The sequence below is a fragment of the Antechinus flavipes genome, chromosome 2 (assembly GCF_016432865.1).
Source record: "Antechinus flavipes isolate AdamAnt ecotype Samford, QLD, Australia chromosome 2, AdamAnt_v2, whole genome shotgun sequence".
NCBI lineage: Eukaryota > Metazoa > Chordata > Mammalia > Dasyuromorphia > Dasyuridae > Antechinus > Antechinus flavipes.
In genome coordinates this window covers 506,986,790-507,009,361 of record NC_067399.1, presented here as the reverse complement: position 1 = coordinate 507,009,361, position 22,572 = coordinate 506,986,790, and the positions used below count along the sequence as shown (strand labels likewise).

Here is a 22,572-nt window from a genome sequence, read left to right as displayed (position 1 = left end):
ACCCCACCAAGTCCAATCCCCACCTGTCAAAGATGGCGCCCACCCCTGCACTGTGAGCGCTGTTCCTATGGACGTGGAGGCCGGTGGCAAGAAGGATCCCATCTTTCACTGCTATCGAGCGGTGAGAGAACGAGGCGATGAGCAGCTCATTCCAGCCTGTAGGGAAGGGGGAAGAGGACACACATTGATCTCCAGCCCCTAACGAGCTCTTCCTAGCCCTGAAGCCTTCCCCTCGCCTGCCCCAGTGCAGCAAGCACAGGATGCTGTGGGGGGTCTGGCTCTCAGCTGTGTGTACCACATAATTCCCTTCGTTATGCCATCAGGACACAAGGCTGATGTCCACGCTCTGAGTATAACACAGGCAGTCTGAGGTTCCTAAGAAAGGACCAATACAGTCTTCCTTTCTGCTGCAGGCTGAGACCACTAGTTGGGGTTAGAAGTGTGTTTAATAAGGGAACCAGTCACAGTCTGACTAAAAAAAAAAAAAAAAAGCAGTCATACAAAGTGAGGAATTCTTTTCTGACGTTCAAACAAAGTAAATAGATCTTAGAGTTTTATTAGAAATGAAAAATTACAGAATCACAGGATGTTAGATAATAGATTGGAGAGATACTAGAAGGGAAAGAGTACTGGATAAAAATCCAGGAGGCTTGTGGGATGGTCATGGACAAGTCTTTGTATTTACTTACTTATGCCCTTGTTATATCCTCCCTCCTCCACTCCTCCCAGCCCCCAGCAGAATATAAATTCTTGAAGGGAAGGGAGTTTTCATTTTTGTCTTTGCATCCATCCCCAGCTTTGCACCTGGTACAGTACAGGAAGCGGAGTAAATCTTGGTGGAACTGAAGTCACTTGATTCTGAGGACTTGTAGCTTAAATGTCCATTTCAATTTTAAAAGGAGGCAGGGCTGGGGGAGTTTGCAAGTGGCCTTTCCTAACATTAACCTTCTGAGGTTTTGGTCCAAATGCTTCATTCACAGAAAGGGAAAATGACTTGTTAAGTCACAGAGTGAGTGGGTTCTAGGATCTAGTCTCCTGATGCTCAGATTCCCTTGCCCCCAAAGGCAGCCCAAATGCCTCATGTACACCCTTTGCTATCTAGTGAGAGCTGCGGTTGGTGGCAAGGACACATGAAGGGTACCCATGGGCTGATGGGCAAGGTTGGTGATAAGGGTACCTGCAGGAGCAGGGAGCAGTGCCAGCAGGGCTGCCAAGGCCAGATGTGCAAGAGCCAGGGAGAAGTGAACTTCCCAAGGGAAGCCCGAGGGTACGACGGCATGTTTGGAAAGTTCATGCAGGAGGCAGAAAGCTTGTTATGAACCATCCTCTCCCTTCCTAAGCAGCACAGACCAAATTGTGCAAATGGTTCCCAAGGATGGCAGGACCCTGCAGGGTCCTGAGAAACGGGTTTGTGTCTTTGTGTGCATGTATGTTTAGAAGTGCAATGTCACTTTAAGCAAAACCAAAAGATAAAAACTCCATTTTCCAAGAAGAAGACGTTAGGGCTTGCTAACTAGATACCCCACAAGGATCCACCATGGAATTCTCTTAGATTGTGAGCCTATCTAGAACAGTGAAAAGATTAGATTTGTGAAAACCTATTCACATGTGGGATATTTCTTGGGCTCACCTTTGTCACTTAACAAATGTTTGCTTGCTTTGTTGATTTGTACAAAACTTATTAATATAGTGTCAGGTCCACCTTGATGGAGAACTTTAGGTAACTCCTAATATTAGTAATTCCTTGAGCTAATAAGCCAGTAATTCAGCTGAGCAACCCCTTTTTCCTTATATTTAGTTCCATGGGGTGGAACTGCATCAAGAAGTCATCTGGTCTATTCCTCTGCCTCTGGAATATCCTGGAGTATGCCCTTCTACAGGAACAGAATGGACCTACATTTGCAAGTCCTATGGACCACCCTTTGCAAAGGAGAACTAAGTATCTGCTACATTTAGAGATCTTAAATGTGACCAAATGCCATTATGAGCTATAAACCCTCAGAGAAAGGATCACCCTTAAGAGTCCAGGTTATTTTGTTTTTCATTTATATTCTTATATCTAGCACAGGAAGCATGGTGTAAGGGAAAGAATACTGGATTTGGAAATCAAAGGATTTGGATTGAAATCCTCTCAATATCTGTGTGACTCTGAGCAAAACCCACACTCACTTCTCTGGCCACTGTAAAATGACAGGATTGGTCAGGAGGTCCCTTCTAGCTCTAGACAGTGCATAACAAGTGCTAGTGTGATGGATGAACTGTTTAACAAATATCTGTAGAATCAACAGAAAACACACCAGAAATGATACTGGTGCCATTTTATCCTTCCATCCCCAAACCCTAAGTAAATCAGGCATTCTAACCACTAACCTTCCACCAGAGACAGTGAGGTGACAAAATGAGCACAGAACTGGGCCTTGGAGTTGGGATTATTTGACAGCCTCAACTATGTGACCCTGACTGCCTCAGTTTCCCTAAATGCAAAATAGAATAATAATAGAGCCTACCTCCCAGATAGGAACACACTTTCTCAGCTGGATTTCACTAAGTCCTTTATATTTTAAGTTTTTTGAGAGTTTTTCTGTTGTTGTTAGGTTCTGATGAGAAGATATTCTAAAAACCTTTAGCACGGTGTTTAATATATAATAAGTATTTAATAAAGCCATTCTTCTTCCCTTATATAATTACCATTCAGTTCTTATAAGTTCCTAACCAGACTCAAGAGATAGGGGTTCAGTTTTCAGTTTTTTACTGACTTGCTCTATAAACTTGGAAGTCACTAATTTTTTATGTATCAAATGAATATACATAAAAAATTAGTGACTTCCAAGTTTACTGTTTTCTCTAAAGCTCAGTTATATCAGTAGAGATAATAATTCACATGAATATAGTATTTTAAAGGTCTATGAAGTATTTTATTCCAAAAAATCTTTGGGAAGTAGGCAGTGCACTTAGTAAAACCTGTTTTTATAGATAACTGAGATGAGGCCTACAAAGCTGGCCTAATTTGCTCAAAGGATCAAATGTAAGAAATACCAGAGGGTGATATTTTTTTCTATTTCTTTCTTGCCTTATTGGGGGTAGAGGGTGGGGAGAAGGAGAATGGGGTAGGTATAACAGCTAACATGGAGATTGTTTTTGCATGTCTATACAAATTTGCAATAGGTTTTAATTTCCTTCCCTTCTCAGTGATGGGGAAAGAGGACAGAGATGGAGAGAATTTGGAATTGAAAATAAAATAAAAACTGAATTTTAAAAAGCCCCAGAGCTGGGATTTGTGCCGAGATCTTAGGATACTAAGTCTGCTGCTATCTTCCATAACCCCTCTCTGTCTTTTGAGGATCAAATGAGCTAAAGAATGAGAATGTCCTTTGAAAAGCAAAAAGTACAACACAAATGTAAGGGATTATTATGATTATTATCACCAAAGATTCCAGGAGCTCAGTTAGACAAGTCCTATCGCTTCCTTGTCATTTCTGATCTAAAAGACAGAGAAAATAGCCTAAGGTCTTTAGACATGGGATCTAAGAATGAGTCAGAAAGGCAACATGTGGAAAAAAACAAGCATTGAAAGAATCTTAAAGACCATCTAATCCAACTCAATCATTTTACATTTGGAGAAACTGAGACCCACAAAAGAGAAAGAATTTGCTCAAAATTACAAAAAAAAAAAAAAAAAGATACAAAAGGAAATTCCGTCTTATGCATGTTTTCCATGATGAGGGGGAAGAATCAAGTGGAAGAATAATTTCAAAAATAAAGGCAAATATATCCAGTTCTGCCCTACAGATCTAGTCTCATAAGAGTGACCTTTGTTGCATCCAATCCTTTGACACATCAACTCAACTGTGTTTAAAAAAATTAATGCTGAAGAGTAAATACTTTTTGAGGGACATGTACCCTCAGCTGGAATTTCTATTTCTCTGGGTTGTCTAAGGTTTTAAGCTAGTTTGTTTTTTTAATATTAAAGAGGCTTCTATACCCCTGGGTGCCTCTCACAGATGTGGACTTCATGACTAGCCACTCTAATTGCATGCTCTCTCCCACCAGAGACAGCTTCCCCTTGCAGAGAACCCCCAAAGCCACAAGTTCTCAGACTTTTAAGAATTCATGGACAGATAAGGAGAAGGTAGGATGGTTGATCTCCTTCTACTGGCCTGAGTACTCCGTTCCATTTAATTTTCCTGTGGCGGACGCATGAATGAATTCAACCGCTGCTCTTAGCTAAGTTATAATCTTTAAATATTTTATGTGCAGCTGTTTGCCATGGGCTGCTCTCTATAGTCAATAATACATAAAGCCATTGGTTAGCATGTCTGTGGAAGTTATCTGAGGCCCCACTGGATAAAGACACTGGGAGCTGGACCCTGCATGGCAATGTCCATGAGCTCCCTTTTCTAGGTCTTGTATTTTGCAGCATAAGGATCATGAAATCACAATTCAGATATAGTCTGAGCAAAGGGCAGGACCACAAGTCATGAGAAATTCTCCCTCCTGAGAGTTTTGGGGAGAATTCCAGTTACTGCATCTGGAAGGGCTAACTAAGACTGGAGCTCTGATGCACATAGACCAAGACAGGCCCTGGAATTTACCTGAGACACCATCAAGACCGACTACATCTGGGCATGATAAATTGGCTCCTGGAAGCCAGAATTATTTACCACAAATTAGCTAGTTAAAGTATACACTATTATTTATGATTCTTGTGACATTCTTGACAGGTTCATCTTCATCTGTAAACTAAAGGGATCACACTAGATCCAAGCTTCTTAAACTGTGGGTTTCAGTCCCACATGGGGTCTCATAACTGATTTGGGGATCATGGAATTATGATTTATTATCAACAAATGTTTGATTTGTATACCTATTTCATATACCTACATATCCAGGATCATGTAAAAATTTCTCAAGTAAAAAGGGTCATGAGTGGAAAACTTTAAGAAGCCCTAGACTAAATAATCTCTAAGGGCCCTTCCAACTTCTGACATTCAAAGCCTAATCTATTTTAATATTTTATTTTACTAAGATTAAGGACTCTTTTAGTTCCAATGGCACACAATAACCTCTTTTTTAAAAAAATACTTTCCAGAGCTAACATTCTATGATGGATGAGTGAATGAACAAGTTAATTAATGAATAAAGCACTAGCAATATTCCAATTAAGAAAAGTAAACCCACCTAGAGGCAACTAGGTGGTTCAGTACATAAGAGTGTTGGGCCTGGAGTCAGGAAGATGTTCAAATCCAACATTAGCTGTGTGAGCTGGGGCAAGTCACTTAATTTGCCTTAATCCACTGGGGAAGGAAGCTGCAAATTACTCCAGTATTTTTGCCAAGAAATTTCCATGGACAGTATAGTTCAGAGGATCACAAAGAGTTAGACGTGTCTCTATGCACTAGGTTTTGAAATCTTTTCCAATTCTAACATTGTCTATAGTACAATTCTACAACATTTTCTATCTTATCACTATAAAGATCTTCAACAAAGAAATTAATTCAGTCATCTGGCCTCTATGCAACAGGCCCCCAAGAAGTGAAGCCTTTGATAAGAACAACTCAAAAGTCAAATTATAAACTTGGCTCCCCACGAGCCCGGGTCCCTAAAGTGGAGCTTCTACACATCTGCAATGTACATAGTGTTGTTTGGGTCAATGATGCTTTTATCAAAGGGATCCATTTCTCCATCTTCTAGACAGGATCGGGCTTATGGCAAGGGGAATTTTAAGTCCATGGACTGAAGAGTTGGAAGGAATCACTTTAGTCTGATGCTCTTGGTTTACATTTCAGACTTAAGTGGTGCAACCAGGGCAAGACCCTAAGGGTGCTAAGCCAGCAGAGCTGGGCAGTGTCCACTATTCTGTCTTGCCTCTCACTACGGAAAGGTAGATAAGACCTGTAAACAAGAAGAACCTAAAAGATGAACTGGGTCTTAGAGATCCTCTCAGCTAATGTACTCCTTTCCCAGAGTAGGAAAGGGTATGTGGGTGGTGATGGACACACAAGGGTCCACACGGAGCCTTGGAGGAGAGAATCACATGCACAGTGCAGCAAATGAGACTCGACACTGAGAAAGCACCTTCTGACTAATAAGCCCAGTGTTCTTTCCACTACTTCATACTGCCCACACTATTTCCTCTTTTTCACGGTACAGATGGGACATGGGTTGAGAAGGAGAAAGAGAAAAGGGAGAAAGGGACAGAGACAAGGAACAGAGAGGCAGCCTTGTGTTAGGGTCCACTAAAATGATAGAATATGTCTCTGGTATTCGTGGGAAAGGAAGCTAAGCTGAGGGGGAAGGAAAAAACAGAAAACCTCTGTGGGATCAGAGATAACATGGTAGAATTTTCCGGGCATTATTTGGACAATACTGACTGAGAAGTTTCTTCCTTAAAACCGGGCAGTCAACAGGAGGAACTGATAATTTGGGGAGGAGAGGGACAAACAAAGGGAGCAAGGAGGATTAAGGTGCTCAAGGAAATGTCCTTATCCCAAGCAGTTACTCTAAATGGCTCTTCTTTCTAACTGTCCCCCCTTCCCAAATATAATGGTCATAGAGTATTTTTTTAATGAGCAATGGCAATTCACAGTGCATGTCTAGAGCACTCTGCCCTATAAACTAGCCAATCAGATAGAACAAATCATTTCTCAACATTCCACTCAGCATATAATTATATCTTCTGCATCCGGAGTACTGAATGGAATTTGTGTTTCAATGTCCCAGCCTCAGAGTAACCAGATCCTAAACTTAATACAGGCTAAATTGTCTAGTTAATTTTTAGGGTCTTAGACTCCTCCCAGAATTAGGGCCTGAGACTTTTCCCCAGTGGCCCACAACTTGTTTGTTTGTTTGTTTAGCCATTAAACATGATGTTCCTCCCTGGTTCTGTCAGAAAATAATGGAGGGTCAAGCTTCATTTTGTATAAAAAGAAGCATTTCTTCACCATTCTCCTAATGGTAGCAAGAAGAGAAAATGGCATGTGTTCCATCCAGCTCATAAGAGAATACAGCTGGCTGGACATGAGTCTCACAGTGTCAGAACTGCAAGAAGCTTGAGATATTATAGATCTCAAAGCTACCCCATTTTACATAAGAGTTCACAACAGACAAGAAAAGGGAAGAAATCTTCCCAAGATCATAGAGTGGGCTGGCAGCAAAGCCCAAACTAGAACTCAGCTCTCCCAGTACTAAATACAAGGGTCTTTCCACTACACTATACTTCCTCTGTTCCTATTACTACCTCAGTCCCAGCCATGTCCCTTGAATAAAATTCTTAACCTGGTATGAATGTCATTTTGTCTTGATTTTCTTCTCCCCAAGGACACATCACCCTTTTGATAGGATTTCCCCAAACTCAAGTCCAAATTCAAGAGTGTTAAGTAAGGCTAAGAAGTTCACAGAAGTGACAAGAAACTGAGAGAAAAAGAGTAATGGAAATATTTTATAGGGCAAATGTCTTGGGGTGTGAGAGAACTTTGAAATCAAAAGGCTCTTAGTGGTTCCAGGGAAATGGAGCAAGGAGTTACTAGTCATATTTGCCAGCAGGCTCCCCTGCCTAGTAAATTTGGCAGATTAAGGACATTAACCCATCAGGTGCCTCCTGAGATCAGCCCCCTTATACCTCTAAACCTATGATCCCTTCTCTGATGGGAGCCCTGACAGATCGTTTGGAGAAAACTATAGATATATCACTTGTCAATTTGAAAAAATGAAGGACCTTCCCAAACTGCAGCCCTAACTTAACTTCCTCCCATTATGTAAGTCATTTATGGATCCACCTTAACCCTTCCTAAATCTGATTGTTTTTAGCTGGTCCTGCTTTCGCTCATTCAACAAACATCTTCTCAGTAGACTGTGTGAAAAGCCTTGTTAGATGCTGAGGGAGTAAGGGGAAAGGACGGAGGAAATGCAGAGATAAATAGGAAATGATCCTTGACCTTGAGGAGTTCAGAAGCTGCAGGGGTAAAGGAGAAATGACACACACATGAATTACCATAATGCATGATTCTAGACATTTTATTCTCCAGTGGCTAAATTTGAGTGGCTGGGGTTCTAATTGCTTAAAACCTCCTCTTCCAAGACACAAAGGGTAAAAGGCTGTGGAATCATCTAGCATTCTGGGATTTGTTAAGTAAATCCTAGCTTAATGGCTTCAGAGACTTCAATGGTATGCATTTTCTGCCTTTGTCTTTCCAGGCAAAAGAGCCTCAAGTAGCAGCAGCTTCTTTCTCCGTGTCCTAAAGCCAGGCCTTGCCCCCATTGGAAGCCTTCTCCCACCCCTAGTCCCGTGTCCCAAAGCCAGGCCTACCCGTAGGCTGGAGGCCTCACTTACCTGCTCGCAATAGAATGACCTGGTCATCCAGGGGTAGCTCTGAGAAGTGGGGGATTCTCTTGGCCCATTCCACCAAGGTGAAGAGCTGTTTGTCTGCTGCTTGGCAAATGTTGGTAACGGGGTCGTTGGGCTGCAAACAGAGAGAGCACCGTGAGAGGGGGGAGAGACACAGAGGGCTGACCCTACGGGAACCCTCTTACTCCAGGCCAGGCTTCGGGGGCTATGCAGAGGGCTGAAAGGCAACGAGAGCTCGGCTGAGGCTGCAAGAACCTGGAGGAGGACACCTCTAAAAAGGAACCTTCTAAAGTCCTTCCCAGATTTGCAGAACCTTCTAACTGGAAGGGCTATCAAAGGTTATCTCTAGTGGACTCATCTTTACAGCCCAGATTTTGTTTGGAGACTTTAAAGAAGAATCCATGCTCTCCTGAGGCAGCTCATTCTATTTTTAGATGATTCTCCTTGCTACATCAAGCTTAAATGTGCCTTTCTAGAATTTTTACCCACTGCTTTTAGGGTCAAGGAGTACATAGGTGATCCCTCTTCCCCACAACAGTCCTTCTACTATTGGAGGACAGCTTTTATGACATCTTTTAAGGCTTCTTAAGCATCCCTCGCTCCTTCACCTGATCTTTGTATGGGGTGGTCATGTGTGCTCTCACATCCCTGCAACTTTCGTCTCTAGGAACTCCTTTGAGTCCAAGTCTTTCCCACAAAATACGGCACACAAAGATGGGGCTGGACCACAGTAGAGAGCAGTGGAACTTTCCCTTCCGTGACCTATACACCTACCTCTGGAAATGCGGCCTAGAACAATCACATTAATTGTTAATTAATTAATTGTTCTGATGATATTTCACACTGTTGGTCACAACTGAGCCTCCTGGCCACTAAAAATCTCACAATCTTTTCCCCCCACAAACTACAGACTAATCATTTCTCCCACATGCACCTTGGTCATCAGTCAGCCACAATCATTTCTTCTGACCTAACATCTCCTGAAATATATCTATATTTTCTACATTTTCATTTTCTTCGATCCATCATGAGACATATTTTAAGATCTTCAAGTTTGCCTAATTTCCCTCATTAGCCTGTAAGCCAGGTGAAGGCAGAGAGCACATTGTTATTCACTTAAAGGAATGTGTGTTGTATTGGGAGAAGGGGAGTTGGAGAAGATACCAGCAGAAGGCTGAGGGCAGGTGGTTGTGCAGAAAGGAAGATTTGACTGGCAGTAGAACCTGCACAAAGTGTTGCTGTTAAAAGTACAGTTTTCTCTGTCTGGTGGGCGAAATGATTATGACTAATTGGGGGACACCAGAATCACAGAACTCTGAAGCTGGAGGAGCCCTCAGAGGTCATCCAGTTTAGCCACTAACCAAGCACAAGGTGATCATTCAGCCTCCAGTCAGGGAGAGCTCATCCCATCCTGATACCATTCATTCCATTTTCTCAAACTTCTCATTTTTAGAGCTGAGATCTGCATCTCCCACCTACTTTTTTCTTTTCTTTTTTTTTCTTTTTTTTTTTTGGGGGGGGGGAGATGATCCTGATTATACCTCATTCTCCCCCACCCCAATAAAGAATGTGAGTTCTGGTGTAAGTTCACCCATATGTGAATTACTTAACTGTTCTAATAGCCAAAAACTGACCTGGCAACCTTTTGATGAGTGGCCCAATGTAGATCATTCCACTGAGATTAATCTACCTTTATTTTATTTTGTAGGCAATTCCAGATAAATTACAGAGAAAATGCTGGCTTGTCTTGAGTAGAGGGTGTTTTCTCACCTCAGAATTCCCTGTACCATAGATCCAGTGCCTATTTCTAGCCCTATTTCTTATATGCCTATGAACGAAAAACGCTAGAATTCATTTCCTTTTGTACTGAATAGGGGGTACAGGAAAGTTTATTGAAAGCCAAAGCAAATGGGACCTAAAAAGTTTGGGAACACCTAGTTTAAATAATCCCTGAGGTCCTTTTATGAAGTGTCTGGAGAGGAGTATCTGTAATATGTTATCTGGGTCTATCAGAGCTTTGAAGAACCCAGCAATGGGTGAAACATCCTCCCCAGCATCTTCTTGGACTTTAGCAATGATCCTTAGTACCAACACCCTGGCATCCAGTAGACACTTGGGGGGAGAGGGGAGACAGACCCCCACTATTTCATCTAGTTGAAGCCTTTGTTAGGAACTAGCTGTATGATACTGGGTGAGTCACCACACCAGAGCTGGGCCCAGTACCTTATAACAGCACCTAAGGAGCATCTCTTGAATTGGAGTCAACTGAATGAACCCAGTCTTAGCTTCCTCATTTGAAAAAGAAAAAGAAAAAAAAAAGAGTATAATCATAGATTAGTTGTAGGGATCAAATGAGATAATAGATATGAAAATCCTCTGGAAACGACAAAGTGATGTAAACATGTAAGTATGCTTTATTTTTTCTGGGCCAATCCTGTGATTTTATTGGTTTAGGAAATTCCCAGAGAGGAACTCTCTCCACCAATGTAGTCTAGCACCTGCTCTGCCAATTAGTCTTAGGGAATTGCTTGCCAGAATTGAGAGTGACTTGTTTAGGGTCATGTTACCATCTGCGTCAGGAGTGGGATTTGAAACCCAGGTCTTCCTCACTCTGAGACCCTGCCCCTTTTCCACTACACCCCATCCAATATACCTTGCTAGAAGGTATGATTAATATAATTATGTTAGTTCCCCAACAAAAGACTGAAAGGGAAAGTCTCCCTTCTTTCCCCCACCCCGCGCCCCCTGCCCCAGTCCCTTTCTTCTTATCGATTCGTCCTGCAAGGGATTGATTTCCACATGAGCCGGGTGCTGGAATTTCATCATTCCATAAAACACAACAACTGAAGCATTGAAGCAGGAGAAAAAATACTTCCCTTTGAAATACTACCTAATAACGAAAACCATCTGCTCTTTAGTAGGACATGCAGTCTAAACAGACCAAATCCCTGTTTAAAGAAACTGCTAACTGCTCAAGTGGGACGGCGATTACAAATTGGATGACGAGATCCGCCGCGGTGCTTGGAGAACCTTGGGGACCGGAGAAGGGGGCAGGGAGGTGGAGATAAGGGGAGATGGATTTCATCCAGAAGCACAGCTTGCAGGGCTATGCTGATCACAGGATAATGCAATGGTCAAGTAGAAAGAAGCCTTAGAAAGCATCTAGGCCAAGGTTTGCTGGATCGGATCCTTCTCACAGCTCAGGCCTGGTAAAGACAAATGCCTTAAAGTTCCTCAAGTCCCAGCTCTACTGCTGGGCCCTCCCTGGCTCCCCCGACCATCCTTCTCTTCTCCTATGAATTCCTGTGGTACTTAGAGTCTGAAACCTGAAAGTGAGCACTGGATTAATTAAATGATAAGCCCCTAGAGAACAGCGTCTGTGCCATATTTATCTTGGTATATCTGGTGCCAAGCAAAGAGCACAGAGTACATGAGCGTAATGACGAATCTGATGCTACGCTGTTTTCTGTTCCAGGTCTTAATTTCCAAATTGGACAACATGATCTCCTAGAAAGGACGCAGGACCTGAACTTAGGAGACCTGAGTTCTGTTTCAGGCTGGAATTAGTTAACCATACAGCCCTACCCAAGCCAGTATCCCTCATGTGGGCCTGAGCTCATTCTTCAGTAAAATGGATAGAGTAGGTTAAGGCTGGACAGGAACCCAGAGACATCTTGATCATAAAATGCAAGAACCAAAAAGAACTTACTATGGCTCCTTACAATCAATCTACTCCTGTTACTTAGTGATTTCATCAAATCTTTGCCTTTTTTTTTTTTTTTTTTTTTTTTTTTGCCTAGCATTGGAGGCATTTGATAAAGACCTACTAATTAATCCATTAATTTAGAACCTCATAGTAAATCTACTCAACATGGAAAGGTGATGAATTCTCAAAACAGTCCTTTCTAAAAGAAAACAACTTCTAATTGTCAATCATTTCTAATTCAAGTTGTTCAAATTCTCCATGTCAAATGAAGCTGATAGCTCTAGTAATGTAAGGTATATCATCAACAAGCAGCTGGATGGCACAGTGGATAGAGCACTGGGCCTAGAATCAAGAACATCTGGCTTCAAATGCAACTCCAGCTACTTTCTATCTGTGTGACTCTGGGCAAACCAGTTAAACTCTGTCTCAGTTTTCCCCACTGTAAAATGAGGATAATAAACCATCTCTCAAGGTTACTATTAGGATCAATGAGGTAAAATTTATAAAGCACTTAGCAGTGTCTGGCATATAACAGGTGCTTAATAAGTGCTTGTTTCCTTCCTTTCTCTCTGATCTCCTGTGAAAAAAAGAGAAGACTCAACTGGATTACCCTGGAAGGCCCTTTCTACCTCTGACACTCTATAGATCTTTGATTTTAAGCCTTTAAATTGAAGTCAAATTTAGAATTTAGACTTTAATTTAATTTAGAATGATGACAAAGAATCCTGGGGAAAAAAGCTGATGGAGTTTATGAAGGACCTTCCCTAAGAAGATATTTAATGCATAAGGAAACAAGCCACTTGGAGATTTGGATGAGGAAAAACATGAAATCAGAGACCTGGGTATGCAGATGTAAGGAAGTAAGAAGCAGATTTAGAGATTTGAAGACCTAGACTCAAAATCCAATTGTGCTACTTGATTCTACCTGTATCTTTACACTTTTATTTATCTTGGTCTTTTATTTATTTGTTGTTTTTTTGTTTTTTGCAGGGCAGTTGGGGTTAAGTGACTTGCCCAGGGTCACAAAGCCAGGAAGTGTTAAGTGTCTGAGGCCAGATTTAAACTTAGGTCCTCCTAATTAGGGTCGATGCTCTCTCCACTTCACCATAGTGGAAGCCATTTGAACTACCTTGGTCTCAGTTTCCTTGTCTGTGAAATAAAAAGAGTGGATCTCTGGTGTCCCTTCTAGCTCTAAGCTCTAAGCTCTAAACCCAAGGATGCTCCCCTTGAGAAGTATAGATTCATCTGTCCCCTTAGTCCTGCCTAACATAAGAGGGGAAACACAAAACATGTCCTACACTCCTGAGCACATGCATTAATTAAACTCCTGGACTGGGAGGTGGGGAGGAGGGAGGGTGTCGCATTGGAATTCTAATCACTGTCTCACAGGAAGCTGCTGTCAGGCATCCTCCCTGGAGCAGGCTGGTGGCTCCACAACCAAGGGCCTTCTCCAACCGTCTTGGCCCCTAAGAGACCATCACCTTGGGTAAGGGCTTCCAGGCACCCCTGTGGAGCATGCTTGACTGAAAAGCTGTCGGCTACCTGATCCTCCTGGAAATGGGGAGCTTGGAAATAAATGTCTTCCAAGGGACAGCGGCGACTTGAAACTCTCTCTTCAAAGGCTAATTAAGAGTGATCAAGCCAGGCTCAGCTCAGTTACTGGTTTCCTTTTTCAGGGAGTTGGGAGCCAGCAGGATTCTGCTAACTTAGCACGTATCTACTGTCGCCCTACTGTGTGTCCACTCCTGTGATAGCCCTGGTGGGGGACATGCAAAGAGGCAGTGATGGAGTGGAAGATATAACTCAGCTCTCCCTCTAATCCTCTTTGTAATCTTGGGGAAACTGCTTCCCTTCTCCAAAAATGAAATTTCTTCATTCTCTAAAATGATGAGTAGGGGGTGGATGAATTAAAAAGAAAATTCTTAAGTGTTTACACTGTACTTTGTTAAGTGTTGGGGATACAAACAAAAAAATTAGACAATTCTCTCAAGGAGCTCCCACTCTAATTGGGGCTGAAAACTCATAAAGGAGAGTTCAGCTACAGAATGGATGGCAAAGTTCAAAGACCCTTGGGATACAATAACAATTCTTAGGGTGACAATACATGAGGTTGTGGAGGTTGTCGAGGTTGTACAAACTGGGCATGTGGTCCTCAATCCTGCCAGAAGACTAGAATTGGTGATTTTCTGCTCTCCAAGCAATAGAAACAGCCATGTCCAGTGGGCAAACCCATTTGCTGGAGTGAAGACAACCAATCAAGTGTACCTTCATCTCCAAACTTAATACACTCCAGTCATGTTGGTCCAGTTGCCTCCTTAAACATTCCTTCTATCATTTCCAGGCATTTTAAAGGGCCCCTTTCTAGGCCAAAATGCAGCATACACTCCCCTTCCCAGCAACCTGTGTTGAATTATACAGGAAATAGTATTCAATTTGCTTAGAGACAGGAGGAGATGATGTGTAAGATAAAGTCATTTATTCGTAAAGTCATTTATTCTTGCCCCCTCTCTGAGACTTGTTTTCAATTCAGCACAAGGTTCCTAATAACTTCCCTCAAGCCAGAGGCCATCAATATCCTACTAACCAGAACCCAGCGTGGTGCATATAGTAGGCACTTAATAAATGTTGGCTGAACAAGAAGAACTAAATCAAAGGAGTCCTCACCCATCACTGCATCTCTCCCCTAGAATACAGAGTTCACTGAAGCATGAGAGAATAATGCCTCATAGAGAAGCAACAATGACTGCAAGATGCTTGCCCAGGACTAGCTAGGCTGGCCCCCAAAGTCCAGTCCTAGAAATGAGAGATTTTTTGATTTTGGATTTATAGCCCAATGAATGGTTCCAAAGTCTAGGAGAACCACAAACTCGCCTCTCCCTCCAGAGATTGGAGACTACCTGCCCACGCAATCCTTTAAGCAAGGCCATGGACAAGCAATAGGTTTGCACTCTGGTTAGAGCACTCTATTAAAGAGGCTGAAGCAATGTTTAATCATGACAGGATTTTTAATCTAATCGAAAGATTCTTAAGTTTTTTTTTAATGTTACAGACTGCCTCTGACAATCTGGCAAAGCCTGTGGACCCCTTCTTAAAATAATATTTCTAAATATACAAGGTCCATAGGATTATTTAAAAAAAATGATATTGAAATATGGTTATCAAAACATTCAAACAAGTTAACAGATCCTTGGATTAAGAATTCCTAATAATGTAGTCATTCTGGGCACCTAATATAATCTAAATTTAATATAATAATTTGTAGGAACCTAACAGATCCTTAATATAATCTAAAGGTAACAGAGCCTAAATCCTGGCCATAGTCTGAGCCTTGACCTCATAGACAGTCTAAACCCTAATCTTGATACCAAAGTGACCCAGCAAGAGCCTAAACCCTGACCCCTGACCCCAAACAGATGGAATGAGCCCTAATCCCATTACCGACTGAACCCTAACCCAACTGCCCTTGGTCCAATCCTGGCCACAGGATAAACTTTTAAGTAAACATAAATTGACTCCTTATTTCTTATGAAGTGTTTCCCCAGCTACAGATTAAACTTTTAAGTTTGACTCGTCATCTTAGAAATGAAGGTCAAAACTGAGGCAAGAGTTAAAATGGAAACCCAGTCCCATAAATTGAGACATAACTCAGATATAGTATACTACTGGGTAAATGTATACAAAGTGCTAAACTGATAATCAGCTGTGGTTGTTATTATGACTAGTGGTGCTATTTTCTTACATGAAGGTTGGCAGTATTATGTACACATAAGACCTGGGTCTCAGCCTGGATCAAAATACAGGAGTCCTACAATGTTACAGTGTGACTGGGGACAAATTACTCAATTTCCTGATGGCTCAGTTATTCTAGCTATTAAATGGGAATAAAAGCTGCTCCCAGTCACTCCAGTGGTCTAAGAAGAGAAATGAGATAGGATAATTCAGAGATTTAAAAAAAAAAAAAAAAAAGGTGTAATCGAATCCAACCATTATCATTGGAAGATAGCAGGAATTCTCTTTTGTGCTAAGACAGTTCTGCTGTGGTCCAGCTGGGAAGCTCTACCAGATGGGTCTCCATGTTTCCTCATCCTAGACATAATCAAAATCTGGGCATTATTACTGCCTGCCACCTTTATATAATCATTCATGTCATAATAGTACCTGACCTAAGGAACTCATATTACACAGATGTACATTTAGACACACATAACTGTGTGTGTATAAATATATACATGCAAACACATAGTATGTGTGTAGATGGTCAATCAATAAGCAGCTATTAAGCATTTACTATGGAGATACAAAGAAAGGCAAAACTGAAGGGGAAAAAACCCCCAGAAGCAGCAACACTAACAAAAAATCAGTCTCTGCTCTCAAGGGGCCCAAGTTCTAATGGAGAAGACAATATGCAAACCACTTGTGCGAACAAGATTCAGACAGAATGAAATGAAGTTAATTAACAGAAGGAAGGTACTAGAATTAAGGGGGATCAGAAAAGCACAGATTTGAATGTACAAACACACACACACAAATGCACACTCCTTGATATTTTATGAAACATATTCTTGTCCCTTTTCTTACTGGATTTGCACAATATTTCTTTGAGATGGATTTTCTAAAGATGAGGATACTCAGAAAAGGTTCACACATCAAGTGCTAGAAAAAAATTCAGACTAAATCCCTCATTTTACAAATGAGGGAACTAAAGCTAATGATGATTAAGTGGCTTAGTCATTATCACACCAGAAATTGGGGGGGGGGGGAATGGGGGGAAGGAAGTGGAGAGAGAAGGATGATTTTACCAAGGACAAATATTCTTTTTATTGTAATTCTTCATGAATTTGCTAAAAGGCTAATGAAATTTAAATCTGGGTCTCTTTGAGCTCTGTTTTTGTTTTTTTTTTTTCCATTATATCATGCCTTCTTTCTAGCTTGGCCTAAACTGCTAGAAAGGTCTTTTTAAATTGTCCTTTTCAAGGTCCAGATCAATATAGTCTCTGAAGGGAGAAAAAAGATTTTGATTCTGGATATTGTCACTAGCCAAGTGGTAAACAAAGAGTTAACTATAATAATAACAACTCATATTTTTATTGGGCTTTAAAGTTTACAGAAACACTTTCCTCACAGTCAACAGAGAGAAAGAAGGGGGTGAGAGGTCTGGCAGACCCTGAGAGGAGCCCACATACCATTATCTGTACTTTCCAGATGTAGAAGAAGTAAGTGGCTTATCCGTAGTCATCCAGCTAATAAGCATCCCCTTGATTAATAACACTTGCAATAATAATAATTAATGATAGTAATAAAAACAATCTATGTAGTGATTTATGGCTGCTTACAAGTATTTAACATACATTACTTCACTCAATAAATTATATCATTTGAGAAGGTATAATTTTAATGGGAAAGAGACCATCAAGTTGAGGTGGGTACTCTTTTACTTTCACTCTGACCTATTCAGATTTTATTGTAAAATGTCCAAATAGCCATCGACACATTGAGTCTAAAAAGGGATTAGGGGAGGAGCATCTGAAGATCTGTCTACTCTTAACTGATGCTATAAACACATTTTTTTTCATTTACTTACTGAATTGGGATTCAGTCCCATGTTTGCCTCAATGTACGTCTCTGTCTTTGGCTCCACAGCAAGTTCAGCTTCCAAGATCTTTTCCACTGGCATGTCCTCATTAGCACTACTGGTTGATTCCACCTCGTTCTCATTCCGGTCTTTGCCCCTCTGCCTCTCTTCTTGCACAGCTAGAAAAGAAGAGGGATGGATGTGAGCTGCAGATTCCACGTCCACCCATGGAAGGCCCAGGAATCTAGAGAAGAGATGGCGTCCCTCACGGCCTTCACACCAAACTTCCATACAACAAGTACATCATGGTCTAGGGCTACACAATGGAATTCTGGGTTCTAGTTACACAATGGGAAAGTCAGTCATTTTCTTTAAAGTTTTCCATTAAAGAAACAGGGAAAGGAGAACTTTCTAGGAAAAAAATATACAGCTGGGTCAACTCTCAATTACCCAATGCACAGATTATCTATATTTATTATCTTTTTTTTTTTTATTTTAAAGCCCTACCATTTCTGTGGTTGCTATACACACATCCCCACACCAACAGATGATATAAGAATATACACACATTTTATTATCAGACCAGAACTACTCACAAGTTAACAGCTATAGGAGACAGGAGGAAAATATAGCTTGAATATCCTATAATGTTCAGACAGGAAGTGCTATTAGAGCCTCTCCTGTCCAACTCCATCGTTTTTCGGAGGAAGACTCTGACGCCGAGAGCTGAAGTGATTCAGCAGGGGTCAGACAGCAGGGCAGAGGTAGAGCTGGGACCCAAATGCAAGTCTCCTAATTCTCAGACCGATGTTCCTTCCATGACAGCGTGACGCGTCTACTACCAACTAAAAATGGTTGGGGGAATTATTGATTGCCTTGGATTATCCGGGGTTGGGCTCCCTTCAATGACTGTGGGTAATTCAGAGCAGAACGTATGAGAAAAAACAATCAGACAAAGGAAGCCTAGGCCGGGGAAGGAGAGTTGGGCACGGAGTCCCTATTCAACTCCGGGCTCCATGAGGGGTGTGACTGAGTAAACCATACAGAGCCCCTCCGACTCTCCGTGCAAATGCCCAGGTAATTTTACTTTGAAAAGAGGCTTCAAAGAGAGTCAAGGCCGAGGACGGGATACAGAAGGATGCGAGATGAGCCTCCCACACAAGTAGGCTCTAATGGAAGAGCCAGCTGGGTGGGGCTCTGCGGTGGCGCCTTAATGGTGCCCACAGCCCTGCACTTGTAGCTCGGAGCGTCTGCCCTACAGAAGGGAATTCCTTGTGGTTGCTTGAGTCACTGCCCCCTCGGGGCCTGCACCCACCTTTGGGGTTGGGTTACCCAAACAGGAGGAAACACTGTGCCCGAGGCTCTCTGCTCCCATCCCCCACCCCCTAGCCCGCTGAGCCTCCTGGTGCCGGACTCCATCACGCTGTAAATCACTCCTTCTACCTGGGCTTCTCTGGTTACCTGGGGCCTCAGCCATTTACAGCCAGCAGCCAAGATCAGGCAGAACAACAAATGAAGCCACGCACAAATGAGGCGGGTCAGGGAGGGGAGACAGCGGCAGGATTCGGAAAAGTGATCAGGGAGCCATTCGTGTAGTTTGGCGCCTTCTACCTCAAGCTCGGGAACAGGAGTGGCTAGGCTCTCAGAGGGAAGGTATTGCAATTCAACAAATAAATTCTCATTTATTAAGTGAATATACTGGGCAAGGCGCTATACTGTGTGCTGGGTAGGGACGAAGATGTGGAAAATGGCACAAAAGCTGTCCTCGGGGAACTTGTATCGCCCAAAGCAGGCCCAGCATGTATAAAATGCATTGTGTAAAAATGTCTAACATTTTTGTATAAATTGTATAGACATGCATAAAATTGGAATTATATGAGGTAGAGAATGACAGTGACACAGTGAGGAGCCAGACAAAATGCTCCAGGAACATTTGAGAAGGAGATGGGAATTAGGGTTAGGTTTCACAAAGTACATCCAGGCTAGGCCGTGAGCACGCACACAAGCTGGAGCCAGCAGGACAAGGGCAGGGAACACTTGCTGCCCTTGTCTGGCTGAGCCGCGAGGTTTCTTCGGCATGTCCTGCAGTCTGAAGCAGGGCGGGCTCCTCTTCCTCTCAGCTGAGCCTTATGGTCCCCCAATCAGCTGCCTCGGGAGGGAATGTATACCCCACTCAGGGCTCCTGAGAAAACCCCCGACACGAAGCAACAACATCTCCCACCTTTTCTTAACCAACCCCTACTTCACAGATAGCTTGGAAGCCTGGTTCCTTCCAAAGCTGGGTTTTTATGGACTCCAGACACTGTTGCTCCCCACCCTTCATTCTCAGAAAACAAGATGTGAAATGCCCAATAGTTTTCGGTGCCAATCCAACTTTATTTTCTCCAGACCATCTGCATTTATGCTGTCTTTGTTCAGTCTTCCTAGTTTATAAATATTCTGGGTGGTCCTAGCAAGGTTTTCTTTCCTGTGATGTTATTTGTGCAGATCGACTGCCCCCCCCCATATCTCTCACCTCCTTGCCTTTGCTCCCATTAAGTTAGGCAGCTCCTCTCTTCCTACTTTGTACATTCAAAGGGCCCTTTAAAGAATATGATTGAAATGTCATCTCTTCAAAAAGCCTTCCTTGGACTTACAGTTGGTAAAAAAAATAAAAAAATAAAAAAAATAAAAACCTAGACTCTCTAGCTTCATGGTGAACTTTTCTCCCTAATGCACTTGTCATGTAATATTGTCCATTATCTCTCTGTATCTTATCCTGTTATGAGACTATCCATTCCTTGGGGAAAAGGCTGGGAGAGATTTATAAAATCTAGTCTAAACTGTGAATCTGCTGCTGTGTGTCAGGTAAGGCAGACAACTGATCACAGGGATCACAGACTGAGAGCTACAAGAGATCTTAGGGGACACCAAGTCCAAACCCTTCATTTTCAAGATGAGAAAAAAGAAGCTGAGTTCAGTGACTTACTCAAGATCACACAGGTAGAATCTGAATCCAGTTCTTCCTGGCTCCGGTGCTCCATCTCTGCTACATTAATTAATAAATGTTTATTGCTTTTCTTTTTTTAATGTTTAAAACTGAGAGACAATTCACAGAGCCTGGATAGTGGAAAGAGCACTGGCTCTAAAGTCAAAGGACCCAACCAAAGTCAACTAAAATGGTGTAGGGGGTTACCTCCTGTTTGGAAAATTACTCATTCTTGGTGTCCCCTCAATTACTGAGAATGATCTAAGATTGATGGACTATGTTTCCTCTATTTGCTGTTCACAAAGAAAGTAAACAGTCAAATAAGGGAAACATGGTCAAGTTAAAAGGGAGCTGGATTTGGAATTTGAGAAGGCCTTAGGTCAAATACTGGCTCTCCTGTGTGACTTTGAGTAATGCCCCTTAGCCCCTGCTCTCTCTTTTCTCTCAGTTTCTTATCTGTAAAATGAGGGAGTTGGGCTCAGTGACCTCTTAGATCCCTTCCTCCAGCTTTAAATATACAAGCTTGTGAATGCCCACAGAGCATCCCCTTTCTAGCCGGGTAGTCCCCTCTATCAATACCAACTCTTCTTGTTGGCAAGGGGACCCATAAGGAACCAGAATTCAGATCCTAGCTCTGCCATTCACCACTGTGTGACCCTACTGTCTGGGCTTCCATGTCTCCGTCTAAAACAGTGGGAGAGGACAAGAATAGCGCTCTCTAAAATATTTCCAGCTCTGAGTCCTCAGAGATGTAATGCTGGTCTCGGGCCCAATGGCTGGCCCAAGTTACAGGAGGGGAGAATGCCTGAGCTGAAAAAGAGAAATCCCTTCTGCTGACCAACTTTGTTCTGTTGAAAGCGCACTAGGCCAGAGGGTATCCATAGCTCTGAATCTGAACCTGCCATGCTGGACAACAAGCAAAGGCACCAGGGGCTGGTCATTCAATTGTGGAAACCCAAAGTCTTAACTAGTAAATGCTGGACCATTTTGTAAGACACAAAAGACACAAAACACACACACACACACACACACACACACACGCACACACGCATACACACTGTCCCTTCTCTGACCTCAGCAAACTCATTTGAAGCCCAGGCAAAGGGAGTAGCCAAGAGTGAGCCTGGAGTTCCCATCCCAATCTTCCCTTTCAGGCTTTCACATTAGGGGGAAAAGTTTTCTAATTAACTGCTGTTCTGAGCCACCCAGGCTCCCCTCAAACCCACATCTCAGGCCCCCACTTTCTTAAGCAGGAATTCAGATTTTTCAGCAATGCATCATTTGCCAGATCCTACCCTAGAGGGGCAGAACGAAGTGATTATTGTAAATCTAGCCTTAGTAAAAGGCCCCGGATCCTCTGGGAGCCCATGCACAATATAAAGATAAAATATGGTTATGTTTACAAACAGCGAGATCTCGAGTCACTGGCAGTGCGTGCCATGCTTGGAGCACGCGCTTGCTGGAGTCAGCATATTCCTCCAGCTCCGTGGGCCTGGCCCTGTGATTCAGAGGGGCTTCTCCAGCTCTCCACAGCTACCATCTGGAGCTGGAGAATCCAAGGGCAAAAAAGCAACTTAGGGAAGAAACAAGCCTGTACGAGAACTGCAGAGATTCACGGACGGTGAGGAGAGAGAAGGAGGACACTGGAGCTATTTCTAGAGTGATCAACTCTTTTAGAGTAAGAGGCTGAGACTTTCTCAAGATGGCCTATCTAGTCAGCAGCAAAACTGGGACTCAGTATTACGATCCCTATTTCTATCCGGCCCTGTAGCCTTGGCCTGGCTCAGTGACTTGACCCATTCTACCTGACTCAGCTCTTTTCCTTCTCTGGATTTCCACTAACATGTACAATGCTACTTAATCTCAAAGTCTGATTAAATACTTGTTCGCATTATCAAATCTATTAGTTTCATGTCTGTGCTTCTTATCTCCACAGCAACAAAAGTTCCTTGACAATTCTGTGTGTGTGTGTGTGTGTGTGT

General features: G+C 42.5%; 1 protein-coding gene across 4 annotated transcripts in view; it reads right to left on the bottom strand.

Moving 5' to 3' along the window:
* RXRA (retinoid X receptor alpha) overlaps window positions 1–22,572 on the bottom strand; it is a 414,885-nt gene that overhangs the window by 16,890 nt on the left and 375,423 nt on the right. For all 4 annotated transcript variants that reach the window (XM_051980296.1, XM_051980298.1, XM_051980300.1 and 1 more), the window contains exons 5-7: window positions 17,632–17,801; window positions 8,330–8,459; window positions 24–156 (exon numbers count right to left, since the gene is read on the bottom strand). In XM_051980296.1, coding sequence (XP_051836256.1) covers window positions 24–156; window positions 8,330–8,459; window positions 17,632–17,801 — 433 coding nt within the window. The remainder of the gene's footprint in view (window positions 1–23; window positions 157–8,329; window positions 8,460–17,631; window positions 17,802–22,572) is intronic.